Raw genomic sequence first — 24,079 nt, 5'->3', positions numbered from 1 at the left:
GAGTACTGATTTTGAAAGACTCTCAAGGTTGGGCTCTCAATTAACGTTATCGTCCTGAAACCAACCCGAACACTCGATCGGGCGATCAGAGCAGTTTATTTAGTGGTTACTGTGTTCAGGGCACGATACTAAACACTTGGGGGAACACAATTCGGTCAATCGTATTTATTCCATCGTACCAATGCATGGTCGGTAGACACAGTCCCTGTAGGGAACTTTCGAGAAAATGTATCAGTATGACCTTCAGGCTAAAAGCCGCTCTAAATACACATACAACTCTGATGTGTTTTTCGTAATCTTTTTGAAGAGCGCTTGGGCCTGAGTAAAAATGATCATTTGCTATGATGGGAAATTTGGATGAATTCACATTTCTGCCGCTTGATGCCTTACGACTATCGTCTCCTGTTTATTTCGTCAGCTCCTGGAGGGCAGCGGTCATTACTTGCATGTTTCTGTCCATTCCCCAAGGTGATAGTGCAATGCCCTGCCCAAGAGAAGGGGCTCCAAACCGTGGATACCGATCCTGAATTCAGAATTAGTATCGGCTACAGATACTTCTGAAAAGGCAATAATCCCTTTCTGGTGTGCAAACTGGACACACATACGTCATTTCCCGAAGCAATAGTAGACAGCTCTTTCCTCCCTCCCTCTAGCCCCCAACCCACTTTAAATTCACTCTTTAACTGCTTAGAGCAAACTGTGGATTGATACAACGGGGCGAATCGCATTTATCGTTCCGTCGGAGAAATGTAAAAGAATGTGTACCTGTTTTGTTAAAAAGAGTTCATTTTCCTGCAGCGAACTGGTTTTGAACTGGGTTTACAACGTCTTAGAGCCCACTGAAGGCGAAACTATTCTAAAGTTATCGACGCCCCTGATACAATGATAATTCAGAGTAACAAGCAAAGAGAGTCCAAAGAATACTTCTAATGCAAGTTTTCACAATTCAAATTAATTCCAAAAGGAATTATTTGAGGTTTTTCTTTTCTTTTTAATTGGAAGAAAGTTAACTAATCTTCCACCGTCAAGAAAAGTCTGTGACCTTTTGCTATTAAACGGCTCATTCTACGAGAAGGGCTTACATCCACTTGTTCGAATTTATTTTCAAGTATTTTAAAGGGACTTTGCTATATAGAGTCTGTGCTCTAAGCTAACACTTTCTAAATCCCCCTGACAGCTGCAAAGGCATTGTAGGTGGTCTGGTCAAATTCAGCCTGAAAAGAAAGGGATCCTGCAGAACCATTCCAAAAACTGCGGTTTAAAGTTTAAACGTCAGTCTTACTCTAAGAATCCATATTACCAAAACGAGGACTCACTGAAGAATGAGAAACAAAAATACATTTCGTCCTCCACGTTCCGCAAAAGAAAAAGGATTGTGATCACGTTCAACCTGCTACCTCGTAAACGCAACTTCAAACCCTTTAACTGAAACACGGAAAGGTGTTTTATTCAACAGCTACATACTAGCAAACAGAGTTTTCCTGACTCAAAATATCACCTACGGAAGTCAATTAATACCAACAGGCTACCTTAACATGCTCTCGTATTCTACTTTAAGCCACCAAGGAAAAAGAGCTCAGTTGGCAGACAATTCAAGATAAGACGGGCATTTGCTTTTTGGTCAGTTACATGGCTTTTGAACTTTGGCATGAGGAAGAGAATGCCTATGTTCCAAGACCGTAAATAGCTAAGGGCTTGAATTCAATTCACTGTGACAAAAGACAACAAGAGGAACAAATTTTCATATGTACACCTGAATGCAGAGAGCATCAAAGTAACTAACCAAATAAATCATGCCCTATTTCTACAATGAACACACATAGCTAGAAGGGGGTATCACAGGACATTTGCAAAAAACATTTCAAGGTGCAGTAATTAGTATAAATTAGTATAAAATTTGGTTAAAATTTATTTTAACCAAATAAATCATGCCCTATTTCTAAAATGAGAACACATAGCTAGAAGGGAGTACCACAGGACATTTGCAAAAAACATTTCAAGGTGCAGTAATTAGTATAAAAAACAACAAAGAAGTCTTCCTTTCACATACTCCCAAATGCTCTGTAAATGATTAAAGTCGCTATGCCATTTTATTTTTTTAATGCTTATCTTCCTCACAATGGAAGACGCTCGCTAAGGAATGATATTAGAATTATGCCTGCCCTCTACTGGGGGTTTATTAGAGACAATTATAGGTTTTCCTTGATTTCTTTAAATCCGGATACTCTCTGAAAGTTCTAGCCTCCTATCTGAAAAGCGACTGGAACTCAAATTGATGAACTCTGGCCAATACCAAATAAAATACTGCTCAGCAGGGGGATGGAGAGGACAGGAAAAAAAGGACGCTTGTGATATCCAGAACTGGGGTAGTTCAGGTAACAACAGTCTCTCTTGGGGGAAGTGGACGACATCTTGGCCACAATTACTCTTCCCGACTTAAAAGTCTTATTGAAGGCCCATCTCCTCCAACAGGCCTTCCCAGACTAAGTCCCACCTTTCCTCTTCTCCCACCGCCTTCTACGTCGCCCTGATCTGCTCCCTTTGCTCTTCCCCCCCTCCCTTCCCCACAGCACTTACGTACATATCTGGAATTTATTTGTATTGATATCCGTCTCATTCATTCAATCTTATTTATTGAGCACTTACTGTGTGCAGAGCACTGTACTGAGCCCTTAGAAAGTACAATTCAGCAACGATTCTCCTTGCCCCTAGACTGTAAGCTCATTGCGGGCAGGGAACATTATCTGTTCATTGTTGAACTGTACTCTCCCAAGTGCTTAGTACAGTGTTCTACATAAAGTAAGCGCTCAATTAATGAGACTGAATTGAATGAATGGATGCCCCCCTCCCCCCCAACCCAGCTTTAGATGTCTCAGTCCTTGTGCTCTTTCCAATGACTCGAGCAGACATCTCGGGTGGAGACTGGATATTATCGTCTCAGAAAATTCTCCCAACCCAGGGTCCTAGGCATAGGACTGGAATTTTCATCATTTCATCCCAACACACCGGCGCCGCGTTTCCTCGTGACTACTTCGAGGATCACGCTTACCTTGGGTAGCATGGGGGTATCTCTCTTCTTCTTCTTTTCCGAATTGGGATCATCCAACAAATCTGGCTCAAAAGTATAGAGCTCGGTGAGCTCATTCATGGTAAAATGGCGCTCCACCTGCTGCTGGTCAACAACGCGGAATGACAGGGACTGCTTCGTTACTTGCCGGTCGTAGATTTTATCTTCCATGGTTCCCTAAGGGAGAAGATACAATGCCACGCTGCAAAACATTCCACCGAACCCACCACTGGAAATGCCTCTTCTCCCTTCTACTTAGGTTGAGCCCACGTGGGCCAGAGACTCTGCCCATCTCAATTACCCTGATGCTACCCCAAGGCTCAGGGCAAGTGCCTGGCACATAGAAAGCACTTAAATCCCAGAGCTATTAGCACCACCAACATCATCATCGAGATGTTTGGCGTGGATGAGAACTCCAGACCCTGGGATCGGTTTCAGCTTTACTTCAGGACCCTGCTTTTTATTTAGGAATGCCAAATTTCACTGACCATGCTGCTCTGCCTCGTTTGGGGGCTCACGTCTTCGGGGAGATTTATAAATCGACAGCGTCATAAAACAGGCTGGCCTAGTGGATACGGCCCAGGCCTGGGAGTCAGAAGGACCAAGGTTCTAATCCCGGCTCTGACATTTGTCAGCTGTGTGACCTTAGGTAAGCTACTTCATTTCTCTTTGCCTCCGTGAAATGGGGATGAAGACTGTGCGCCCCATGTGGGACAGGGACTGGGTCCAACCTGATTAACTTGTATCTACAGCAGTGCTTAGAACAGTGCCTGGCACACGGGAAGTGCTTAACGAATACCATAAAAAACAAACAAACAACAGGCTAGTCCCACCGTGCTTTGCCAATATGTGGCAGTTAGATATAATAATATAAGTTGGTATTTGTTAAGCGCTTACTATGTGCCGAGCACTGTTCTAAGTGCTGGGGTAGACACAGGGCATTCAGGTTGTCCCATGTGGGGCTCACAGTCTTAATCCCCATTTTACAGATGAGGTAACTGAGGCACCGAGAAGTTAAGTGACTTGCCCAAAGTCACACAGCTGACAAGTGGCCGAGCCGGGATTCGAACCCATCAGGCTCGTTGGATGGGGGCAGAGGCGTCTCTGATTGGGAGCGGCAGCCTGGCCTCAGTCCTGAGGCTACGAGGCCAAGAAGTGGGCACAGAGGAACCGATCCTAGAAACCATGGATCGTAGAAACATCCTCTGACCCTTGTCACTCACGTTCCCGCTAGGGTACGGAGACCAAGCAGGGGGTAAAAGTGGGCAGGGGTGGGTCGCTCGCTGACAAGTGCATGTGTGGATATGGCCCACCTCGCTGGTTCCGAAGAGAACGTGGACTAGAACCCAGGTCTCCGGATTCCACTAGTCCTCATCAAAAAAAAAGTATGGGGTGGAGGAAATACAAGGCATTCAGGTGCCCCTCCTCTCTGACCAGATGCAGGGTGGAGCCGGGAGAAATCTACTGCCCAGAGCACTCGACTCAAGGGACGGGGCGACCTCCAACCTGAAAACCTGCAGCCGCACAATGCTACGGGTTTGCCTCTTTGACCACCTTTTCCTAAACTTATCTGGTTGTGCAAATTCCCAGGCAGAAAGCTGCCTGGTCATATACAGGAAAAATTGGCAGAACTTTTCAGAAGCCCAGGTTTCTGGATGCTGTGAACCCCTGGGATCAAGTTAACCATTTCATCCCAGTCATCGACTCTTGGGTTTACGGAGAGATTTCTCCTGGAGCTAAAAGTAGCAAAAGCGGTTTGACCTTGGCCTCAGAAGAAATCTGAATGTAAGTGAAAGGCTCCAGATAAACCTTTTTAACACAGCCAAGAGAAACCATATCGCTCTTGAGAATTCTTCCCCAAAATACTGAGCTGCACTTAAACTATCTTCATCTAAAAAGAAATGGGCAGTGGGGAAACTGTTCCATATTCAACTCATCAAATAGTCAAATGTTACTGAGACTCTGTGTCTGTATTCAACCCAATTTGCTAGTATTTACCCCAGCGCTTGGCACGGTGCCCGGCACACAGTAAGCACTTAACTAATATCGAAATTATTAATACTAGAGAATCCTATTTTTGTCTTTGGGTTCTGGCTGTACAGTGCCATTTATCTTCACGTGGACATCCTTTCTTTTCCCCCTGCCACCTCTCGCCGTCCCTCCGGATGGTCTGTCAGAAAACATGCGCTTTGAACCCACCTGAGCTAAGAATCTGTACACGTACACAGGTTTATTTTGTCCAAAGCGATAAACCCTGAATATACTCTGGATATCGTAGGATGGATTCCAAGAGGCGTCAAAGATGATCACACGATTAGCAGCTACTAGGTTAATGCCAAGAGATCCTGCTTTGGTTGAAATGATGAACAACCGGCCCCTGGAAAAAAACACAAAGAAGGAAAAAAAACAAACAGGGAAGGCTTTAGAAAGTGGAGCTCCTTATTTTCCAACATTAGACTGTAAGCTCGTTGTGGGTAGGGAATGTATCTGTTTATTGTTGAACTGTACTCTCCCAAGTGCTCAGTACAGTACTCTGCAAACAGCAAGCGCTCAATAAATATGACTGAGTGAATGAATATTTAGCCGGAAGTGGAACTCCGCCCGAGTGAGCGTCTTTGAAAAGACCTGAAGCCCCTGGAGATCGACTTGCCACCCGCTGACGGGAACCCATCTGGAAATTAGGCCCCAAAATGGATCACAAGAGTTGGTGAGGGAATGGGCGGCATTCTGGCTAAGAGAGGAAAGCCTGGAGAGAGAGAGAAGGCAAGTTTAGTGGTTGAATGCATACACGCGTCTACAACCGCATGTGCCTGCATAAAAGGCTTTCCTCCCAGAGGGTAGTTGAAGATCCCGGGGTTGGCAGCGTCCTTAAGCGGAAGACCCGAGCGTGGTGAAATTTGAGCGGTTAGCGCGCAGAGGGCCGATGGTACGATTTACGAGCCCCCGCCCCAAGGGGTGTTATGATGTCATGCTCCGCCCGGAGCGATGCGATTACGTCATTGTGCCCAGCGGATCCTTTGGGGCGACGGCTGGGGCTGCGGGTGTAGAAGGCAGAGGGAGGAGTGATGTAGGAAGGGAGAGGGAGCGGGTAAGAGGGAGAGGAGGAAAAAGGACATGAGACCGCGGGGTAATGGAGAGGTGGGGAAGGGGAAAGGGAAGGGAGGAGAAAGGAGAGGAGGAGGGTAAAGGATAAGCAGGAGGGAAGGGATGGGTCAGTCTTTTTCCCCCGCCCCTCCCACCTTCTTACCCCAGAGAGGTGAGGGCAGTGTCTACGCAGGTGGGCACAATCGGCAACAGCGGCGTAGCCCCTCCCTCACCCCCGCCCGGATCCTCCCAGGGGAAGAAAGGCGCCCCTCATCTCTGGGGGGTGAGCGAAACCTCTGGGAACAAGTGGGCTTTGCTCTCCGCAGCTGGGAACGCCACGCTGCCCTCCCCAAGCCTGCCAGTGACTGGTCCTGGCCTGGCTGTTGGGACGTAAGGGGGCTTGCCAGTGCCCCGTAAACAGAGTCTAAATCCTGCTCCTCCCTCTTATCCCTGGGTCATCCTGCTCCTCCCTCTTATCCCTGGGTCCGGGCTCTGCCTTTTCCCTCCGGGTTCAGAAGGGAGTCCCCAGGGTGGGTGGCGCTTACCCTCCCGGGGACCTCTCATGGAGACGGAGGCACAGAGTACCGGGGAGAGAAGGTAGCACACGGGCCCCCGAGACTCCCGTCGCTCCTTTCCTCGACAACACCCTACTTCTCCCGCCTCTGGTTGCCAGATGATCCCCTTGTTTGAAGAGGCTGCTTCAGTCCTGACCCCAGCGGCTACCCACCTTTTCGTCCAAAAGGAAAACAAGCCGAATTATAGAAAGCAAAACCTCTTGCTCTTGAGTAGATCAGATAGAGTGGCTTCGAGCTATCAGAAACAGGCCGTGAAGCACTGTGGATGCAATTTACAGTATTTCTACCTCTACTGTATGTGTTCGACTCCCTGGGCACAGTCCCGTCACCCCAGTTAGTCAGTTCTGGCCTCGTAAGGCTATAGTTTCCGGGGGCTGACTCCTGAAAGTTGGTTCTCCTTTCAGTTGCTTCGAAATGCAAGGACACCGTGCCTCAATTAAAGATCGTGTCATCAATAATGCTGGGGTTTTGTTTTTTTTTTAAAAAAAAGCTACATTTTTATTGTCCGAATATAAAAAGCTTTTTTTTTTATTTACTGGGAAAGGAAACTGCATTCCTGAAGCGCCTCGAGGTAAAAGCTGGGTGGAATTTTGCCAAAACTCGCCCCAAAACTCACGTTAAAATTCAACCCTCCAACCGGGGCACAGGGGTCTAGTTCTCGGCAACATAACTGGGGAAAAAATGACGCACGGGAGAGTAGCAGGAATGACCAGACCCCCAAAAATACGACCCCTAGGACCAAAACAGTTAGCTTTTTGGGCAGGGGATATATACGAGTTGTTATGGAGGTGGGGACTGACCATTTATTAACCAGGGTCACAGAGGGAGAGAAATGAACAATGAATTTCAACACTTCAGGGAAGCTTTTGATAAGGCATGAGTAGAGGAACACAATTGGAAGGGTTTTACACAGTTATCTGGAAAGCTCAAACCCTGTATTGAGAAGGAAGATCACTTCACCCAGGCGAAGCCCTACTTTTGAATGTTTTTATCATTCTCCGAAAACAAGGGAATAATGAAAATACTTCTCTCTTCACTAGAGCCCTGACTATACACATAGTGAACTAGGATGTTTGAGTTCTGAACTAAAATGAGTCCAAGAGAACATACACCATAGAGAACCAATCGCGTTATGAACTGCTGGAAAAAGAAAAAAAAACACCTAACTGCAACAAGAACAAATGAATAAAACACTACACTTTTCATCTTCTACTTCAATTTTGAGCTCATTTTGAGCTCTTGCAGTAATTTGAGTTTGGTAGGACACGCTTGTGGTCAGGTTTATAGACCAAGGCTGCTCCAGAATGACTCCATTCGTTATATTCTGAATTTACAAAGTTTACTCAACATGTGCAAGAGATGGCTAGCAGCCACATCAAAGGATAAGTCATGTGGCAGAGAGCAAACCCTATAATCAACAAACTCAATAGGAAACCTTTAACAAAATGATAAGTCTCGTTAGGTGTTTTCCCCCAAATCAAAAAAGAGCAGCCCCCAAAGAACACTCCAAACCCAAACATCAAATACATTTCACCTCATTAAGGGCAAACCACCCATTATCGTTCGCAAGCCCAAACTCAACTACTGCTTTTTTGGGTGGGGGGGAGGTGGGGGAGAGGTTTAAATAAATCTTTCAGGGTTAAATACCTCAATTGTTATGAAAAGCTATTTTGTAGCCTCTTTTTATCTTTAATTTTCTCAGGCTGGCATCTTCAAGTCTAGTCTGAAAAGTATTAACCGGGGTTTCAAACAATCCCCTCAGATTTAAAATCAGTGACAAGGTCCACATCAAGACCCGTCTTCCTTTATAACAGAGAAAACGTAAACACACACGCTTCAAAACACAATGGCTGTCTGGATGTGACTAAGACCAGACAAATTCCCTCCAACGCCGAATCCATCAAGGGGCCCTTGGCTTGTGACACTCCTAGGCCAACGTGGAAGAGCTTCAGTTAGGGCATCGACCGCCAAGGACAATAAGCGCTTAACAAATATCGTAATTATTATTATTATTAGATACCAGTGGATAAACCAACCGGGTGGGAAGCTTTTAGACGACAATCCTCAAGTTCTGCCCTCTGACGATACAGAGAACCGCTGGCTGACCCCGTCTCAAACGAGAACCCTTCGGAGACTGGAAGGTGGCTATTAAGTCTTCTTTCCTCGTGACTCGACAACCCTGCTTCCTTTGACCTTTTCTCGCCAGTTCATTTTCCAACCGTTTAAATCATCTTGGTTACGCTTCTTCAAACGGAGGCACCCTATCACCGCGACCGTGACGGTCTAAAGGGAGCCCGCAGAACAGAGCATCAAACGAGACTTTCCACGGAGAAAAATCATCCCTTACCTCACGTTAGTTTCATCGTTGAACTCTTCGGCCCATTTCTTTCTTGACTGGGCAGTGGTGGAGCCATCTAAACGATAGTAATCGATGTTTCGAAACCATTTCCCTTCACCTGGAAATTCAGCAGACACATAAAATACGGTCACATGGTTTACAGTCATAGGATGCCCTTTAGGCCCATGAGGAAAAACAGTTTAAACATACATGACCACACAGTGTGACACGTGAACAATGTATGGAGCAAGATTCTAGACTGCAAGCTGATTGTGAGCAGAAAACGTTTTTAATAATCTGATGAATTCGATTCTCCCAAGCGCCTAGTACAGTACACCCCCACATGGTAACCGCTCAATAAATACCACTGATGTTGCTGAGTCTCGAGTCCACCTACAGGGTAACTGACAGTGTGAGGGTGCTGTCTTTGGTGCCCCTGAAATCCCAAAATGCTTCACATCATCATCATAATAATGGCATTTTTTAAGCACTTACTATGTGCCAAGCACCGTTCTAAGCGCTGGGGTAGACACAAGGTCATCAGGTTGTCCCATTTGGGGCCCACAGTCTTAATCCCCATTTAAAGATGAGGTAACTGAGGCACAGAGAAGTGAAGTGAGTTGCCCAAAGTCACACAGCTGATAAATGGCGGAATCCATGACCTCTGACTCCCAAACTCGGGCTCTTTCCACTAAGCCATACTGCTTCTAAAATGCAACAGTTTATCCTGATTCCTTCTTTCCCCTTCTCCCCCAACCCCCTGTCATTGCCCTTCCTTCAGATCTGACGTTACTATGCATTCGTTACCCCTCTGTTTAAAAAGAATCAGTGGCAGCTTTGTGAGAGGAATATTTACCAAAATCTCCCTTTGGTTATTTTTTGCAATCGTGTTTCTTAATAGGAATTACCATTAATGCCATTAATATAAAATATAAATTAAATATTAAATATCATTATGGTACTTAAGCACTTCCTATGTGCCAGGCACAGCTAATCAGGCTGGATGTGGTCCATGTCCCACATTGGTTCAGAGTATTAATCCTCATCTTACACATTGAAGCCCAGAAGTTAAAAGAGTTGCCTAAGGTCACAAAGCAGGCAAGCGGTGGAGGCAGGATTAGAACCCAGATCCTTCTGCTTCCCAGGCCCATGCTCTATCCACTGGGCCATGCTGCTTCTCTGTTCTGCTTCAGTTACCATTACACATCTGTTCTCCCTCCTACTTACACTCCAAGTCCCATGCTGGGGAGGGCCAGTGTCCATCCTGATTATCTTGACGCTACCTCAGGACTTAGTACAGTGTCTGGCCCACAGTAAGTGCCTACCGTCTCTGACAATTATTAAATACCACATCGGGTGGAACTTCAAATTACAGATTAAGTTAGGACTGGCATCTTTTCCAAAAACTTTCAGGTCTTTTTCCATTAGGATCTGCTGCCTGTCCGAGATTTCCAAAGCCTACAGCCTGGTTTGGTAAAGAATCTACTCACGAGCCCTGGCTAGCCGAGATCACTGATGAGTTGCAAAGTTTGCACTGAGTTGCATGAGTTGCAAAGTTGCACGGATGAGTTGCAAAGGCTTCAAGAATGTGCTTTTATCTCATCTCCCCCGCTCATTCCTAGTAGCATTCTTTCCAACCATTAGCAACCTCAGCATTACCGCCTAACAAAACCAAAGAACCGGCATCCCTTTACTAGAAATACTCAATGTCGGCAGATGTTCCCAATTCGCGGCCATTGTTCAGTTGATAATGGAGCTGTTTCGACTTCAGACGTACATTTAATATCGTGACAAGTCGCATCGACCTTTTGGCGGTGAGGTGGAACTTGGCCTACGGCTGGCATTATACCAGTATCCTGGGGTTAAATATTTCTTCTAGATCTATAAAAACACCCCTGAATTAGAAGGGAGATGCTACAAAACAATCAAGGAGCACGAGGGGAAGGGGAACAAAATCTCTTTTCCACCTTACACCGATACTCCCAATATATCAGACATATCCTCCCCTCTGAATGTTACTACATCGGTTCAGAGACGCTTGTTTATCAGCTATGTGCCTTTGGGCGAGTCACTTGAATTATCTGTGCCCAAGTTACCTCATCTGTAAAATGGGGATTAAGACTTTGAGCCCCAAGGGGGACAACCTGATTACCTTGTATCTACCGCAGCACTTAGAACAGGGCTTGGCATATATTAAGCGCTTAACAAATACCATCATTACTGTTATAATTGCTTTCTATTTCTCCTTGGAGTGCTCAAATTCCCAAGGCTGACTTCACATTCATGCCCCGAATACAATCAGTCCATCAATTCACGGTATTTAGTGAGCGATTACTGTGTGCGGAGCACTCTCTGGAGTGCTTGGGAGAGGAGAACACAACAGATCTTCCCTTCCATCTCACCATCCTTCAGCACTCCCTTATCTACTCTACCTTCTCCTCCTCTTAAAATCTCTGGCATTAGAGTCGTGGGTTCTAAATGGATCATTTCATAGCGGTTCTCACCTAGGGACAGCTAAGTGACTCCATACTGGCCACCATATTTTATAGGATAAGAGACGGGGGCGCCAACTCCCAAACGTAGTCTGCTCTGCTTTAAGCCGAGCACCACAGTCAGCGACCGAGAAACAGCGCGGTTTTCTGATAATTCTCCATATTGGGCAGAAACCACCGGATTTTACGGCAAAGCGGTGGATTTTAAGGTTTGACCGCACGCCTCCTGATTAGCACACATCAGGTTTGTCTCTTCGGACCTCCCCGTTCTGGCTCCGAAGTGGAAAGTGCACAAACGGAGACCTGCTTCTTTTGTTCTGCTGGTGTTCGAAAACAGCATGGCTCTCCATAATCCAAGCTCAGCGTGGAGCTATTAGAACCAAAGGGTAGTAAGGGCGATTCCTTTTAAAGGACGATTAGCTTTAAAGGCCCAATTATCTACGGGCCTTATACACGAGAAGCAGTACGGCATGATGAGCACGGGCCTGGGAGTCAGACGGTTGTGGGTTCTCATCCCGGCTCTGCCACTTGTCGGCTGTGTGACCTTGGGCAAGTTACTTCACCTACTCTGTGCCTTCAGTTACCTCATCTGTAAAATGGGGATCAAGACTGTGAGCCCCACGTGGGACAGGGACTATGTCTAACCTGATTTTCTTGTATCCATCCCCAGTGGTTACTATATAATAAGCACTTAAATACCACAGTTATTATTATTATTCCCATGAGCTCGTTGCGGGCAGTGATTGTCACTGTTTATTGCTGTATTGTACTTTCCCATAGGCTTAGTACAGTGCTCTGCGCACAGTAAGCGCTTCATAAATACAACTGAATGAACGAATGAACGGGAGTACCACGGTTCTACAAGAAGTCTTTCCACTTTATAGTTCCGAGTCGCTGCTACTATTCTTTCCAGTTACCCCTCTGGGTCAAGAAGGAAGGGAGGGGAATCCGAGAGCAAAATGTTCCCCAGACAAAAAGCCGGACTAAATAGAGAATATGAACTCCAGAGGGAAGTTCAAAGCGTGGGCACAGGTGAGCATACTGGCAGCAGGGTGCCACGGGGCACAGTGTGGGATTGCCTTCGGAAACATCCACCATGCCCGGGGCTCTCGCCGGCCTCCGGACCGAGGCCCTCCGCGAGACCTGTCCCGGGCGGCCACCGAGCAGAAAAGGAATTCTGCGGCGGGCAGATCTCATTCGAAAGCCACACCTGCTCCGGCCCGTGTCCGCTTCAGGACAGCCGACGGGGTCTGTTCTCGAGCGCTCCGTCCGTCTACCCGAACGCAAACAGACACCACTGTCGCCACCAAATCTGTGGGAAACCTCCCCGGACATACAGCCGTACCAGTCGAGCGGCCTGACCGGGGCCTGAAATGTGACAGTAACCCCTTCCCTGGGAAAATTCCCTAATCAATCCAACAAATCTGAATGGCAGATGGTTATTCTCAAGGTAATTTAGGTCAATATGAAACATATAAGTCTGATTCAAATTTACCCTCGGAAGAACTTTAAATGTAAGCGACCGTGATTTTCAGTCAGCTTTTTAAACGTGTTTTGCTTTCACTGTCTCCTCACACCGCTCGATGCCCCAGTAGATCTGCGGCTGAATCATCCGTCGGGTTTCTCGTCCGACCTCGTTGCCCACGTTAATTCTAAAAAGGAACTACATTTAACCTTTAGGCACGATACCAGTAACCCTAATTTTCTAATTGATCTTTACGGTTTGCCTGTTTCGAATTACTATCGCTACAGACCTCTTGTACAAATTGGAACGCTTAAGTGAATGCTTGAAAGGGGCATTTCAAAAAAAAGTCAAGGTCTAATCATTGCCGGGTTTAAATTTAGAACAGCTGTTTGAGTTTAATTAGGTTCTGAGTTACAGCTACTTCTTGCCAGATGTGGAAAAAAAAATACAGCTGATAGAAGCAGATTTTTCTCTTTCGCTTTATAACGACCCTTTCATTTTCCCTGAAGGTCAAGGCTTAGTTACACAAAATGAACCCCACTGTGCCATCAATTAAAGTCAGAGCAGTTGCGTAGGAAGTACCGGTGAATTAGTGGAATTTACGTGTTCTCTCATGTCAGAAGAATGCCACACCCACCACCAAGGGTGGAACTTTTTAACAAAAATCAAGGACCACGCTGAACATCATAAAACAAGGAACACTTAAAAAAAAAAATCACATGAAGTCACTGCAGGTGCTTTGAATAATCTTCAAAATATTTGAGACCTGTAAGTGATCTGCAATAAAAGCCCGGAGCTGAGTGCAAAACAAAATATCTGAAAAATGTGGGTTAATGAGATTAACAACAAAACAAAATGAAAAAAAAAAAAAAAAAGAAACTAAAGATCACACAAAAAGAGTTGTGACCACTGACTCGGTAATTTCTTAAAACTCTAAATCCGGGAAGAAACTAAGCAAAAGGTTAGAATTTGAAGGGAGTGACCTTGTAGTCAAGAACAGAAAAATCAGTTCTTTTGAATACGCCAATTGCTTACAGAGGTGTAAATTCATGAACATACAGGCTTTGAAAATGAATTCTTTCCCTGTTTCTCTCAAATACCTCCATGCACACTTTAATACAGAGGGGGTGGATCTGGTAAAGAAAAAGAGAGCCTGGATCATACAGTTTCAATCACTTTAGTTCTTCCCCCATCACCCCATCACTGGTCACTTGAGCTCCCTAATGTTGCTGCATGACCCTTTTCTACGCTACGCAGTAAGCGCTCATCAAATACCACTGACTGACTGACTCTGTCGGAGTTATGAGGAGCTGTAAGGTTTGGAGGATAAACTGCTTGCTTGGCTGTCTGTAGCCTTTCTATCTCCAAGTCATGCTCCAAAGGCTTCCTGGTGGGAGGGGTGGATGCGATTTCTAACTGCAAAGGGCTGCAGGGAACGGTCAATCGCATTTACTAAGTGTTTACTACAGTGCTTTGCTTGGGAGAGTACAATACAACAATAAACGGACACGCTGCCTTTCCGCATGACCTTACAGTGTAGAGGATGGCCAGTAAGCTTCTTTCGGGGGTCTTCGTCAGCCACGAACCTCAAGTTATGCCCTTTGTAACCCAAGTTAAATACGATCCAAACTTTCCTAACCAGACTATCAAGGGAGGATAGCATCTCCCTTCTCCCCAACCCAGGAGAGAAGAGTGAACGTAGACTACCAGCCCAACGTTGAGAAGGTTGGGAATGTCCATTCCGGTTGCATTTATTGAGCGCTTATTGTGTGCAAAGCACTGTACTAAGCACTGGGAAAGTACAATGTAACAATAAACAGACACGTCCGCTGCCCACGACAAGGTATAAGCAGTCTTTTGCACGAGATTTTGCCTTGAGGTGGCTGATGTCCAGAGATTGGAAATTAACTGCTATGACTTTTTGCTATTAAAGCTGTTCCATTTCATCCGGTTTGTTTTTCCCTCGGGTTCTGGTTCATTTGAACTTCTGACCATATCCTCTGTGCCCCTTCCCGCTCAGAGCATGCACTTCATCTCTTGGGTTCTAATCCCGGCTCTCTCACTTGTCTGCTGTGTGACACTGGGCAAGTTGCTTTACTGCTCTGTGCCTCAGTTACCTCATCCATAAAATGGGGATTGAGACTGAGAGCCCCACGTGGGACTGGGTCCAACCGATTTGCTTCTACCCACCCTGGCGCTTAAAGAGTGCCTGGCACATAGTAAGCGCTTAACAAATACCGTAATTATTATTATCTGAGCAGGGTTTGGTTCTGAGTCCATTAGTTCTCTCCCTGACACTGAATATGGGCTCCTGCGAGGGAAGTGCTTCACTAATTCTACGGAGAAGGGATCAAAACTGCCTCTCTACAGCTGAGTGCTAAGTACGCTTCTGGAGTTCAGCAATAATTCCCATTTAATGATGTTAGGATCCAAGGGGAATGTAAAAATGATAAATATATAAATGGCATCACTAAATTTTGTGTCAATGGTCCCCATAGTTTCGGGAATCTTTGTGTTAATGTTTCCAAATAAAGCTATCAGTGAACTTCCAAGTACCCAGAATCCAACAAGCACTGTTAAGTTACTCTCCGGGGAACAATACTATTCTAGGGGAGACAGAGAAATGAGGCAAACATGATCACTGAATTCCAATACTGACAACCATTAAAATGTGGATACCAAAAATCATTTTTCCAAGGCACAGCATAGAAATGCTAACTCACCTTTATAAATAAGAGGCTTATCTGTATCATCCGACTTCTCCCTACTAGCCAGCTCAAGAAAATCTTCAATCAAGTCCAATGATATGAGAGATTGGCTAAAAACAAGCCTGGAAAAGAAGGAAAAAAAAAATAAAAGATAAAGCAGTAGCATAAGAGTTTCCTAAAACTAGTCCTAATTTTCAACAACAAAAGAAAAATCCACCTGTCTGATTTTTTTTTAGAACTTTTACTCGGTCCCAGATTCACTACCCAAATAAAAGATGTAGACAGGTGTAATTACAATACTAGAAGAGGGCTTTAATCGGGAAAAAAAAAAGTGGAAATGACCTCCTCATCACTCGACTCCAGTAAGGAAAGGAGAGGAGGAAGGAAGTCGAGAAGAAAACAGGAGGGATCAAAGTATGAGCAGCCCCTGCCGGCCTTCCACTTCTTACCTGTCTTGTCTTACGCTGTCGAGTCGTCTCCAACCCATAGCGACTTCAAGGACACATCCCTCCCAGAACGCCCCACCTCCACCTGTCATCGTTCGGTAGTGTATCCATAGAGTTTTCTTGGTAAAAATACGCAAGTGGTTTACCATCGCCTTCTTCGGCACAGTAAACTCGAATCTCCTCCCTCGACTCTCTCCCCTGCCGGCGCCGGCCAACACGGGTGAGTTTTGACTTGTAGCAGAAGGCCTTCCACTCTCTAGCCACTGGCCAAGCTAGGAATGGAATGGACAGGCCTCTGCTTTACCCTCCCTCCCGAAGCCTAGATGGGTAGAGGACTGGAAATTCTCCAGGTGCGGTCCTGAGAGAGGACCTTCTACTTCACCATCTCCAAATTTAGAAAGCCGGGAGAGCTGTCGCACCTCTTTTACCCAAGATGGTTTAGCTTGAGCAGGGGGATGTCCAAGGACTGAATTAGAGTCCTGCTCTGTTTCTTGCTGTGAACGCCCTTAGATTTCATCTAGTTTTATTTTCCTGCTGTGGGGCATCTGAACCGTCAGTTCGCCTTATCCTACGTGCCTGTCTCTCCTCCTCCTCCTTCCCCGCTTGGATCGCAGCAGCGGCAAATAATGAGATTCCCAGATTAATGGGCAAACTCCTCCGACAGGAGACTTGAGGAAACATTTATGTACCGAGACCCCGCCGTCCAGGTACGTCGGCACGTGGTCCCAGACAGGCGAGGGGCTTCTGTGGCCAGTGAATGAGTCCAGTGAATGAGTCCCAGCAGAAAAATTACTTGCCCGCCCTGGGCCTAAAGCCCCCGCAGTGCCTGTGAGATTACCACTCTCGTTAAAATAAAATGTGGCTTCGCACAACCTCTCTGCCAGATACCTGTGAAATCTGGGGATCTCTCTCCAGAAGCCAATTACTTTAGTTAGAGAGCGCCAATAAAATATATTGGATCCAGTTGAAGAAAAAACCATTAGAGAGAAACAATGTTAAATCAAGCTCAACAGTTACCTGCATGAAAACAGTTAAGCAAAAAAAAAAATTCTAACAAAATAAACTAACAACTTACACTTTATCCCCAAGTTCCTCTGCCATCCGCAGAATTTCGAAGAGAAGTACCATTTTTCCAGAATGCTCCAATACTTCCGCATCAGCATCGGTAACGAAGTCTTTGTACCAATCTGGGGCTGGACTGCCCGGGTTGGAAGAGGAAGTGGGTTTACCTAAGAAAGCAAAAATTACCCTGCGCTTTAAACAGATCGTCAAATCTGAAGAAGGAAAGGTACATCTGGGATAGCTGCGAAGCAATGGACTGGGAGGCAGTGTGGCCTAATGGAAGAGCCACAGCCCTGGGAGTCAGAAGATCGCGGGTGCAAATCCTGGCTCTGTCACTTGTCGACTGTGTGATCTAGGGCAAGTTACCTTACTGCCCCATACCTTCCTTTCCCCCATTTGTAAAATGGGGAAAATAATACCCGATCCTACCTCGCAAGGATGTTGTGAGGGATAAAATAAAATGAGTAACGTAAGGTCCTTTGGTAATAAAAGCAGTCAGTCAGTCGTATTTATTGAGCACTTACTGTGAGCAGAACACTGTACTAAGCACTTGGGAGAGGACAATAACAACAATAAACAGATACATTCCCTGCCCACAACAAGCTTACGGTCTAAATGGGGAGCAAATATTAATATAAATAGGTTACAGATACGTACGTAAGTGTTGCGGGGCTGGAGAAAGCACTCAATAAAACTCCTCTAGACTCTACGTTCGGGAATGTGTCCACCAAGTCTTTGGTACTGTATTCCCCGACAAGCACTTTTACAGTGGTCTGCACAAAGTAAGCGTTCAAAAAATACCACTGATTGATCGACAGAATACAGCTGAAGACAAAACAGAGAAGGGCAACCAAGGTGACCGGAGAATGGGGAAGCTTCTGATGAAAGTGAGACTTCTTCATCTGGTAATATGAAATATGCAGGCAGAGAGGGGACATTCGAAGCTTCCAAAATCATAAATGGTAAATGCAAGGCCAAAATTAAATTATGCCCGTTTCCTCATCTGCTCCAACTATCTCTTACATGGTGAGCGCTACGTGGGATGGGGGCTCTGTTTGACAGGATGACAGCGTGGCCGAGTGGACAGAGCATGGGCCTGGGAGTCAGAAGGCCCTGGGTACTAATCCCGGCTCCGCCACTTGTCTGCTGTGTGACCTTGGGCAAGTCACAACCTCTCTGAGCCTCAGTTCCCTCATTTATAAAATGGGGATTAAGATTGTGAGCCCTATGTAGGACAGGGATTTTGTCTATCCCGAATATCCTGTATCTGCCCCAGTGCTTAGATGAGTGCTAGGCAAAGGTAAGCGTTTAACAAATGCTGTAATTATTATCATTATTATTGCTGTTATCATCTGTGATAACCCTGAATGCTCAATTGGTTTGCATTTCTTAGACCCAGAATAACTGCTCCCAAATGTCCCTCAACCAGAACAAGAGACTGAAGAATGGGCAGTTAAAAATAACCAACTTGATCCCTGTCTTCCCACAGCAGAGGGTAAGCTTGTAGAATTTGCTGCCCCAGACAGGCAGGTATGAGCAGAATTTGGATTTATTCGTGGACGAGAGGAACCAGGCTAGCCAGGGGAAAGAAAGTTTGGATTGTGGAGAGCTAAGTTTCTGCACTGCGGTGGAAAACTGCTGTTCGGGAACCCGCTTAACCATCAACCATCCTCGTTCTGCCTATCAGAATAAGACCTTCTTTACTGAATTCAGTATCTGGGGTGCCCTTGTTTTGGGCCCAAGTGCCAACTTTTCATTTTTGAGCACAGGGGTGAGAAGAGTGAGGAGATGCTCCAGGGTTTACAAGGACTGTGAGAGGACGGACTTTGAAGAGCTACGAGGCCAGGAAAGCCCGTATTTTGGATCTTTTCAGCCCTGCTTGCAAACCTCCCAGGTCTTCTCAGGGACCTGCGAGAAGGAAGGATGAGAGCTGAACTCAAAGAATCGGTCCGGGGCCATCCCCCTTTCATCACTTTCGTAGAAGGGACACATACAGTCCATGGTTATTTAGTGTCTGTTCAACGACCAAACCCAACTCCGAGCACCACTAGAAAAATCACTGAGTTTCATGGGTTTTTTAAAAAAATATTGATACGATATTTGTTGAGCGCTCACTATGTGCCGAGCACTGGGGTAGATACAAGGCCCTGGGACTCCAGTCTTAATCCCCATTTTGCAGATGAGGTAACAGGTACAGAAGTTAAGGAACCTGCCCAAGGTCACACAGCAAACGCATTCTACTCAAGAAAGGATCCCCAAATCAATCGATGGGTATTTCAACAGCACTTGAAGGCCTGTGTGCAGAGCACTTCTCCACGCCCTTGGGAGCGGACAAGAGAATCAGTATACCTAAGGAGTTTACAATCTGGTAGGGAAGACACACACACACACACACACACACAAAAATAAGATGGAAATAGATCACACAGGAACTCGGTCAAATGGGGATTGGAAAGTCCTGTTCTGCATCACGCTGCTCATCCTACATTACAATGGGTCCAGTAAAAAGGCTTTCTAAGTCTGGTTTGGATTAGGGAGGGAATAATTAAGTTACCGCCTGTAATTAGTTTGACTGACACAAATCTCACGACGGGGTACAGCCTAGTGGAAAGAGTGTGGGGCTTGGGAAACAGGAGGCCTGGGGCCTGGGGTTCTATAATCCCAGCTCTGTCACCGGGGAGAGTCGCTTCACCTCTCTGGGCCTCAACTGCCCCATCTGTATCATCTGTATCATGTCTAGACCACTGTGCTATACGTCCAGGCAAGACATGCGATCACTAATGATAATAATAATGTTGGTATTTGTTAAGCGCTTACTATGTGCCGAGCACTGTTCTAAGCGCTGGGGTAGACACAGGGGAATCAGGTTGTCCCACGTGGGGCTCACAGTCATAATCCCCATTTTACAGATGAGGTAACTGAGGCACTGAGAAGTGAAGTGACTTGCCCAAAGTCACACAGCTGACAAGTGGCCGAGCCGGGATTTGAACCCATGACCTCTGACTCCAAAGCCCGTGCTCTTTCCACTGAGCCACGCTGCTTCTCATCACTAGCCTCAAGCAACGTACGATATGATAGGGGAGACACTAAAATAAATGGTAAAATGGCAATATGACCCCTGTTTCTCGATGCTAGTGTGGAGCAGGGACTGTGTCCAATTTAATTACCTTGTACCTACCACAGCACTGAGCCCAGGGTTTGACGCACAGCTAAAAGGCCTCAGTAAATACTGTGACCAAAGAAAGTTACCTAATTATAAGCAACCACTCATCATCCCTACCCAGGCACCGCAATCTCTGACAGAACATGTGCTCACGGCTCAAGGTCCAAGACAATACCACCACAAAGGAAGTGCACTGCAAAAGCACACCGCTCTGAGAAATATTAGTGAATAAAATCTGATGCTGACCAATCAGCAGCCCTAATTCCTAGGTTTGTCATCGCTGGAGGCCAACAGAGCCTGGTTTTTTTTTTTCTCTTGAGATGCCCCCTTTTCCCACTGCCTATCTAGCTCTGTAATAATAGTCATAATAATTATGGAACATATTAAGCGCTCACTGTGTGCCAGGCAGTGTACTAAGCACTGGGGTGGATACAAGCAAATCGGGCTGGACATACTCCCTGTCCCACACAGGGTTCACAGTCTTAATCCCCATTTTACAGGTGAGGTAACTGAGACCCAGAGAATTGATTTGACCGAGGCCACACAGAAGACAAGTGGCAGAGCCAGGATTAGAACCCATGACCTTCGGACTCCCAGACCCCTGCTCCATCCACTACGCCATGCTGCCTCTCTACTGGACAGCCTGTCGTGTTCAAGATTAGAGCAAGCTTTTCATTTGTTAACGGGATTTTTGGTGTCATATTCTGGAGCAAAGCTGCTTGAGATCTACACATCTACACAAGGAAAACTAGCTAGATATCAAACTGAAGTTTGGCTCCAGGTGGTTTGCCCAATCCAAAGGAAAGCATAAACTGATAAAATATGCAGTTCTGTTCATGCTTATGAAACCAAAAGGTGATAACGACCAGGTCTACTGGCAAACTGTATTCATTTTACCTATATCTTAAGGAACAGTGAGTTGCAAACATGTTCACTTTGTAGTTTTAATGTGGGAATATGGTAGGAGCTCAGTTTTCTGTCAGCAAATTATGATCAAAAGCAGAAAATGTTCCGCTGCGACGACATACTCGCTGTGCTGCTTTTATTTCAAGCAAGGTGAGAAGTTCAAGAATCCACTGACAATTTGCATTACCCCAAAAAGGAAAAATGCTATTTTTTTTTTAAAAAAAAACCCCCCTCTCACCCGCAAAAATAAAGAGAAAATGTAAAATAGTTGTTCTCAGTAGTTATGGTTTTAATTTCCGGAATAACATTCCCTCTCTTTCAATTCCCACATGCAGGCTGTCGCTAAAGCCTATGGGTTTTTCCTCCACAGTATTTCCTAGTTCTATCCATTCCCTTCCATCCAAAGGATCACCACCCTAATTCAGACACTTTTAATACCCAGGTATTGAGAAGCAGCATGGCCTAGTGGAAAGAGCATGGTCCCGCGAGTCAGGGGGACCTGGGTTTTACTCCCGGCTTCGCCACTTGCCTGCGGTGTGACCTCGGGCAAGTTGCTTAACTCTGTGCTTCAGGGACCTCGGTCTGTAAAACGGGGATTAAATCTTCCTCCTTCTGACTCAGACTGCCTCACGTGGGGCTGGGACTGTGTCTGATCTGATTATCCTTTATCTCTCCCAGTGCTTAGTAAGCATTTAATGAGTACGAGGCAGGATGTGTGATTCAGGCTCCACGCGGTTATTTCACGCGGTTATTTCCGCCTCCCGTGTCTCCCCTCAACAACCCACCCTTCTTCCTGATGTCTGGATCACTTTTCGATGTCACGCTGCACATCTCCCCACTCCTTAAACACCTCTGACACACATTCTCCTTACGATTCCTCTGACAAACTTTGAATTCAAGGTACACGCCCCTTACTTAGCCATTCTCTTTCCCCACTCTGCCTCAGCTCATACACTTCCCCTCAAACTACACGATACCCCTGTGCCTCATTTTCATTTCTCCCGCCTCGGTCTTTTTGCTCTCTACCCTCCTCCTCGCCCCCTTCAAATTCCCCAGGCCACACCTTCGCCTACCTTCAAAGCCACTCTGATAAAAGCACCTTCTCCAGGTGGCCTTCCACGATTCACTCTTCCCTTCCTTGGGACGTAAGGCGTCCAACGAGCACCTCAGCCCTTCTGCACCAAGTAGGTGCTTATGGACGCAGACCTGATCATAGCATTCTTGTCTATCACCACCTACATCCTCCACATGTAGGTGTGAGGAAGATGCCCCTGATGATGAAGTTCACCTCTGAATCTACGTTTGGCATGGATTCGTGCAAAAAGGTGGTCCCCTTGCCATGACTTAATGGCTAGAGCATGGGCCTGGGATACAAGGAGGGAGAGTATTTCATGCCAGAGGCGGGACGTGGGCGAGCGGTCGGCCTCGAGACAGATGAAGAGAAGAGACGTGGTTTCGGGGAAGAGGCGAGAAGTTCGGTTTGGACATGCTGAGTCTGGGACGCGAACAGGCCACCCGTATGGACGATCCTAGGGGCCGGGTGAGACGAAGGACCGAAGAGCGGGGGACGCATCAGGACGAGAGGTAGATTTCCGAGTCACTCGCATAGAGACGGGGCCTGGAGTCGGGCAAGCGGATGGGTTCGAGAGTGGGTACCGAGGGAGCGGACCAAGAGGTCCCGCACCGAGCCTTATAGGACGACCCCGGGGAAGGGGATGAGAGAGACGCTTCAACGGCAAGCCGACTGCAGTCAACTCAAACAGAAAGCTGCTGCTCTACTAGATTAAAGAGAACTGCCGCTATTTCAAGTCCCGTCGGCAGACCCGCTTTTACGTGCAATTTCATCTCAGTGGGACCGTTATATTCTAGCTCCGTTACTGCCACCTGCTTGCTCGATGTTTAATTCACAAACCAGATGGGATAATGAAGGCAGCACTTGGCTGCTGTTTCTACTCGCAACCCTGAGGTTCCTGACACGTCCCTGAACCGTGGTAAGATGGGAGGCATATCCCAACTGTGGGCTCTCGCTTTCTGTGTTTTAATCAATTCTACTATAAGGTAGTGTCAATATCTATAGCACGAGAGTGCTATTCACCCTCATAGGTTAGAAGTGGATTTTATTGAGGAGCACATGATGACCATAGTTCCCAGGCTCTGGCGGGATTAATCCCACTCCTTTAGAGCAGACGGTGTCACTGGGAATTGAGCGACGGTGCCCTACACGGCTCAGGCAACAGAGCTTTTTTTTTCCTTTCTCTTTCCTTTTTTCAGTGGTGTTTGTTAAGCGCCTATAGACACTGTACTAAGCTCTGGGGGAGATACAAGGTAATCAGGCTGGACACAGTCCCTGTCCCACATGGGGCGCACAGTCTTCATCCCCATTTGACAACTGAGGAAACCGAGGGCCAGAAAAGCGATCTGCCCGAGGTCACTGAGCAGGCAAGTGGCGGAGCCGGAATTAGGCCCTTCTGATTCCCGGACCCGAAGTCCAACCATTAGGCTGTTTCTCTGCACGAATAGTACGTCACAGTAAAATCGACCTCGGCGTCAGACTCACTTTCCTCTTGCTTTACGGAGGCCGTGGGGTTATTTGAGGGTTCATCCACGTTCCCTTCCCCTCCTCCTCGAGATCTTGAGTTCCAGACTTTTATCACTTCGACGTCGTTATCGCTGCCGCTGCCACTGGAGCTGCTGTCTTTTTTTCCTTTTTTCCCCTTGGATTTTTTTTTCCTGGAAAACATCAGATGGTCAGGCAATCGAGGCAATCTACCCG

At 46.4% G+C, this 24,079-nt stretch overlaps 1 protein-coding gene across 2 annotated transcripts in view; it reads right to left on the bottom strand.

The window, feature by feature from the left end:
- ATRX (ATRX chromatin remodeler) overlaps positions 1-24,079 on the bottom strand; it is a 158,256-nt gene that overhangs the window by 22,133 nt on the left and 112,044 nt on the right. For both annotated transcript variants that reach the window (XM_029067289.1, XM_029067291.2), the window contains exons 25-30: positions 23,864-24,036; positions 17,251-17,404; positions 15,745-15,851; positions 9,074-9,182; positions 5,267-5,444; positions 3,050-3,244 (exon numbers count right to left, since the gene is read on the bottom strand). In XM_029067289.1, coding sequence (XP_028923122.1) covers positions 3,050-3,244; positions 5,267-5,444; positions 9,074-9,182; positions 15,745-15,851; positions 17,251-17,404; positions 23,864-24,036 — 916 coding nt within the window. The remainder of the gene's footprint in view (positions 1-3,049; positions 3,245-5,266; positions 5,445-9,073; positions 9,183-15,744; positions 15,852-17,250; positions 17,405-23,863; positions 24,037-24,079) is intronic.

Source organism: Ornithorhynchus anatinus, chromosome 6 (genome assembly GCF_004115215.2).
Source record: "Ornithorhynchus anatinus isolate Pmale09 chromosome 6, mOrnAna1.pri.v4, whole genome shotgun sequence".
Lineage (NCBI taxonomy): Eukaryota > Metazoa > Chordata > Mammalia > Monotremata > Ornithorhynchidae > Ornithorhynchus > Ornithorhynchus anatinus.
This window is presented reverse-complemented; position numbering and strand designations above follow the sequence as displayed.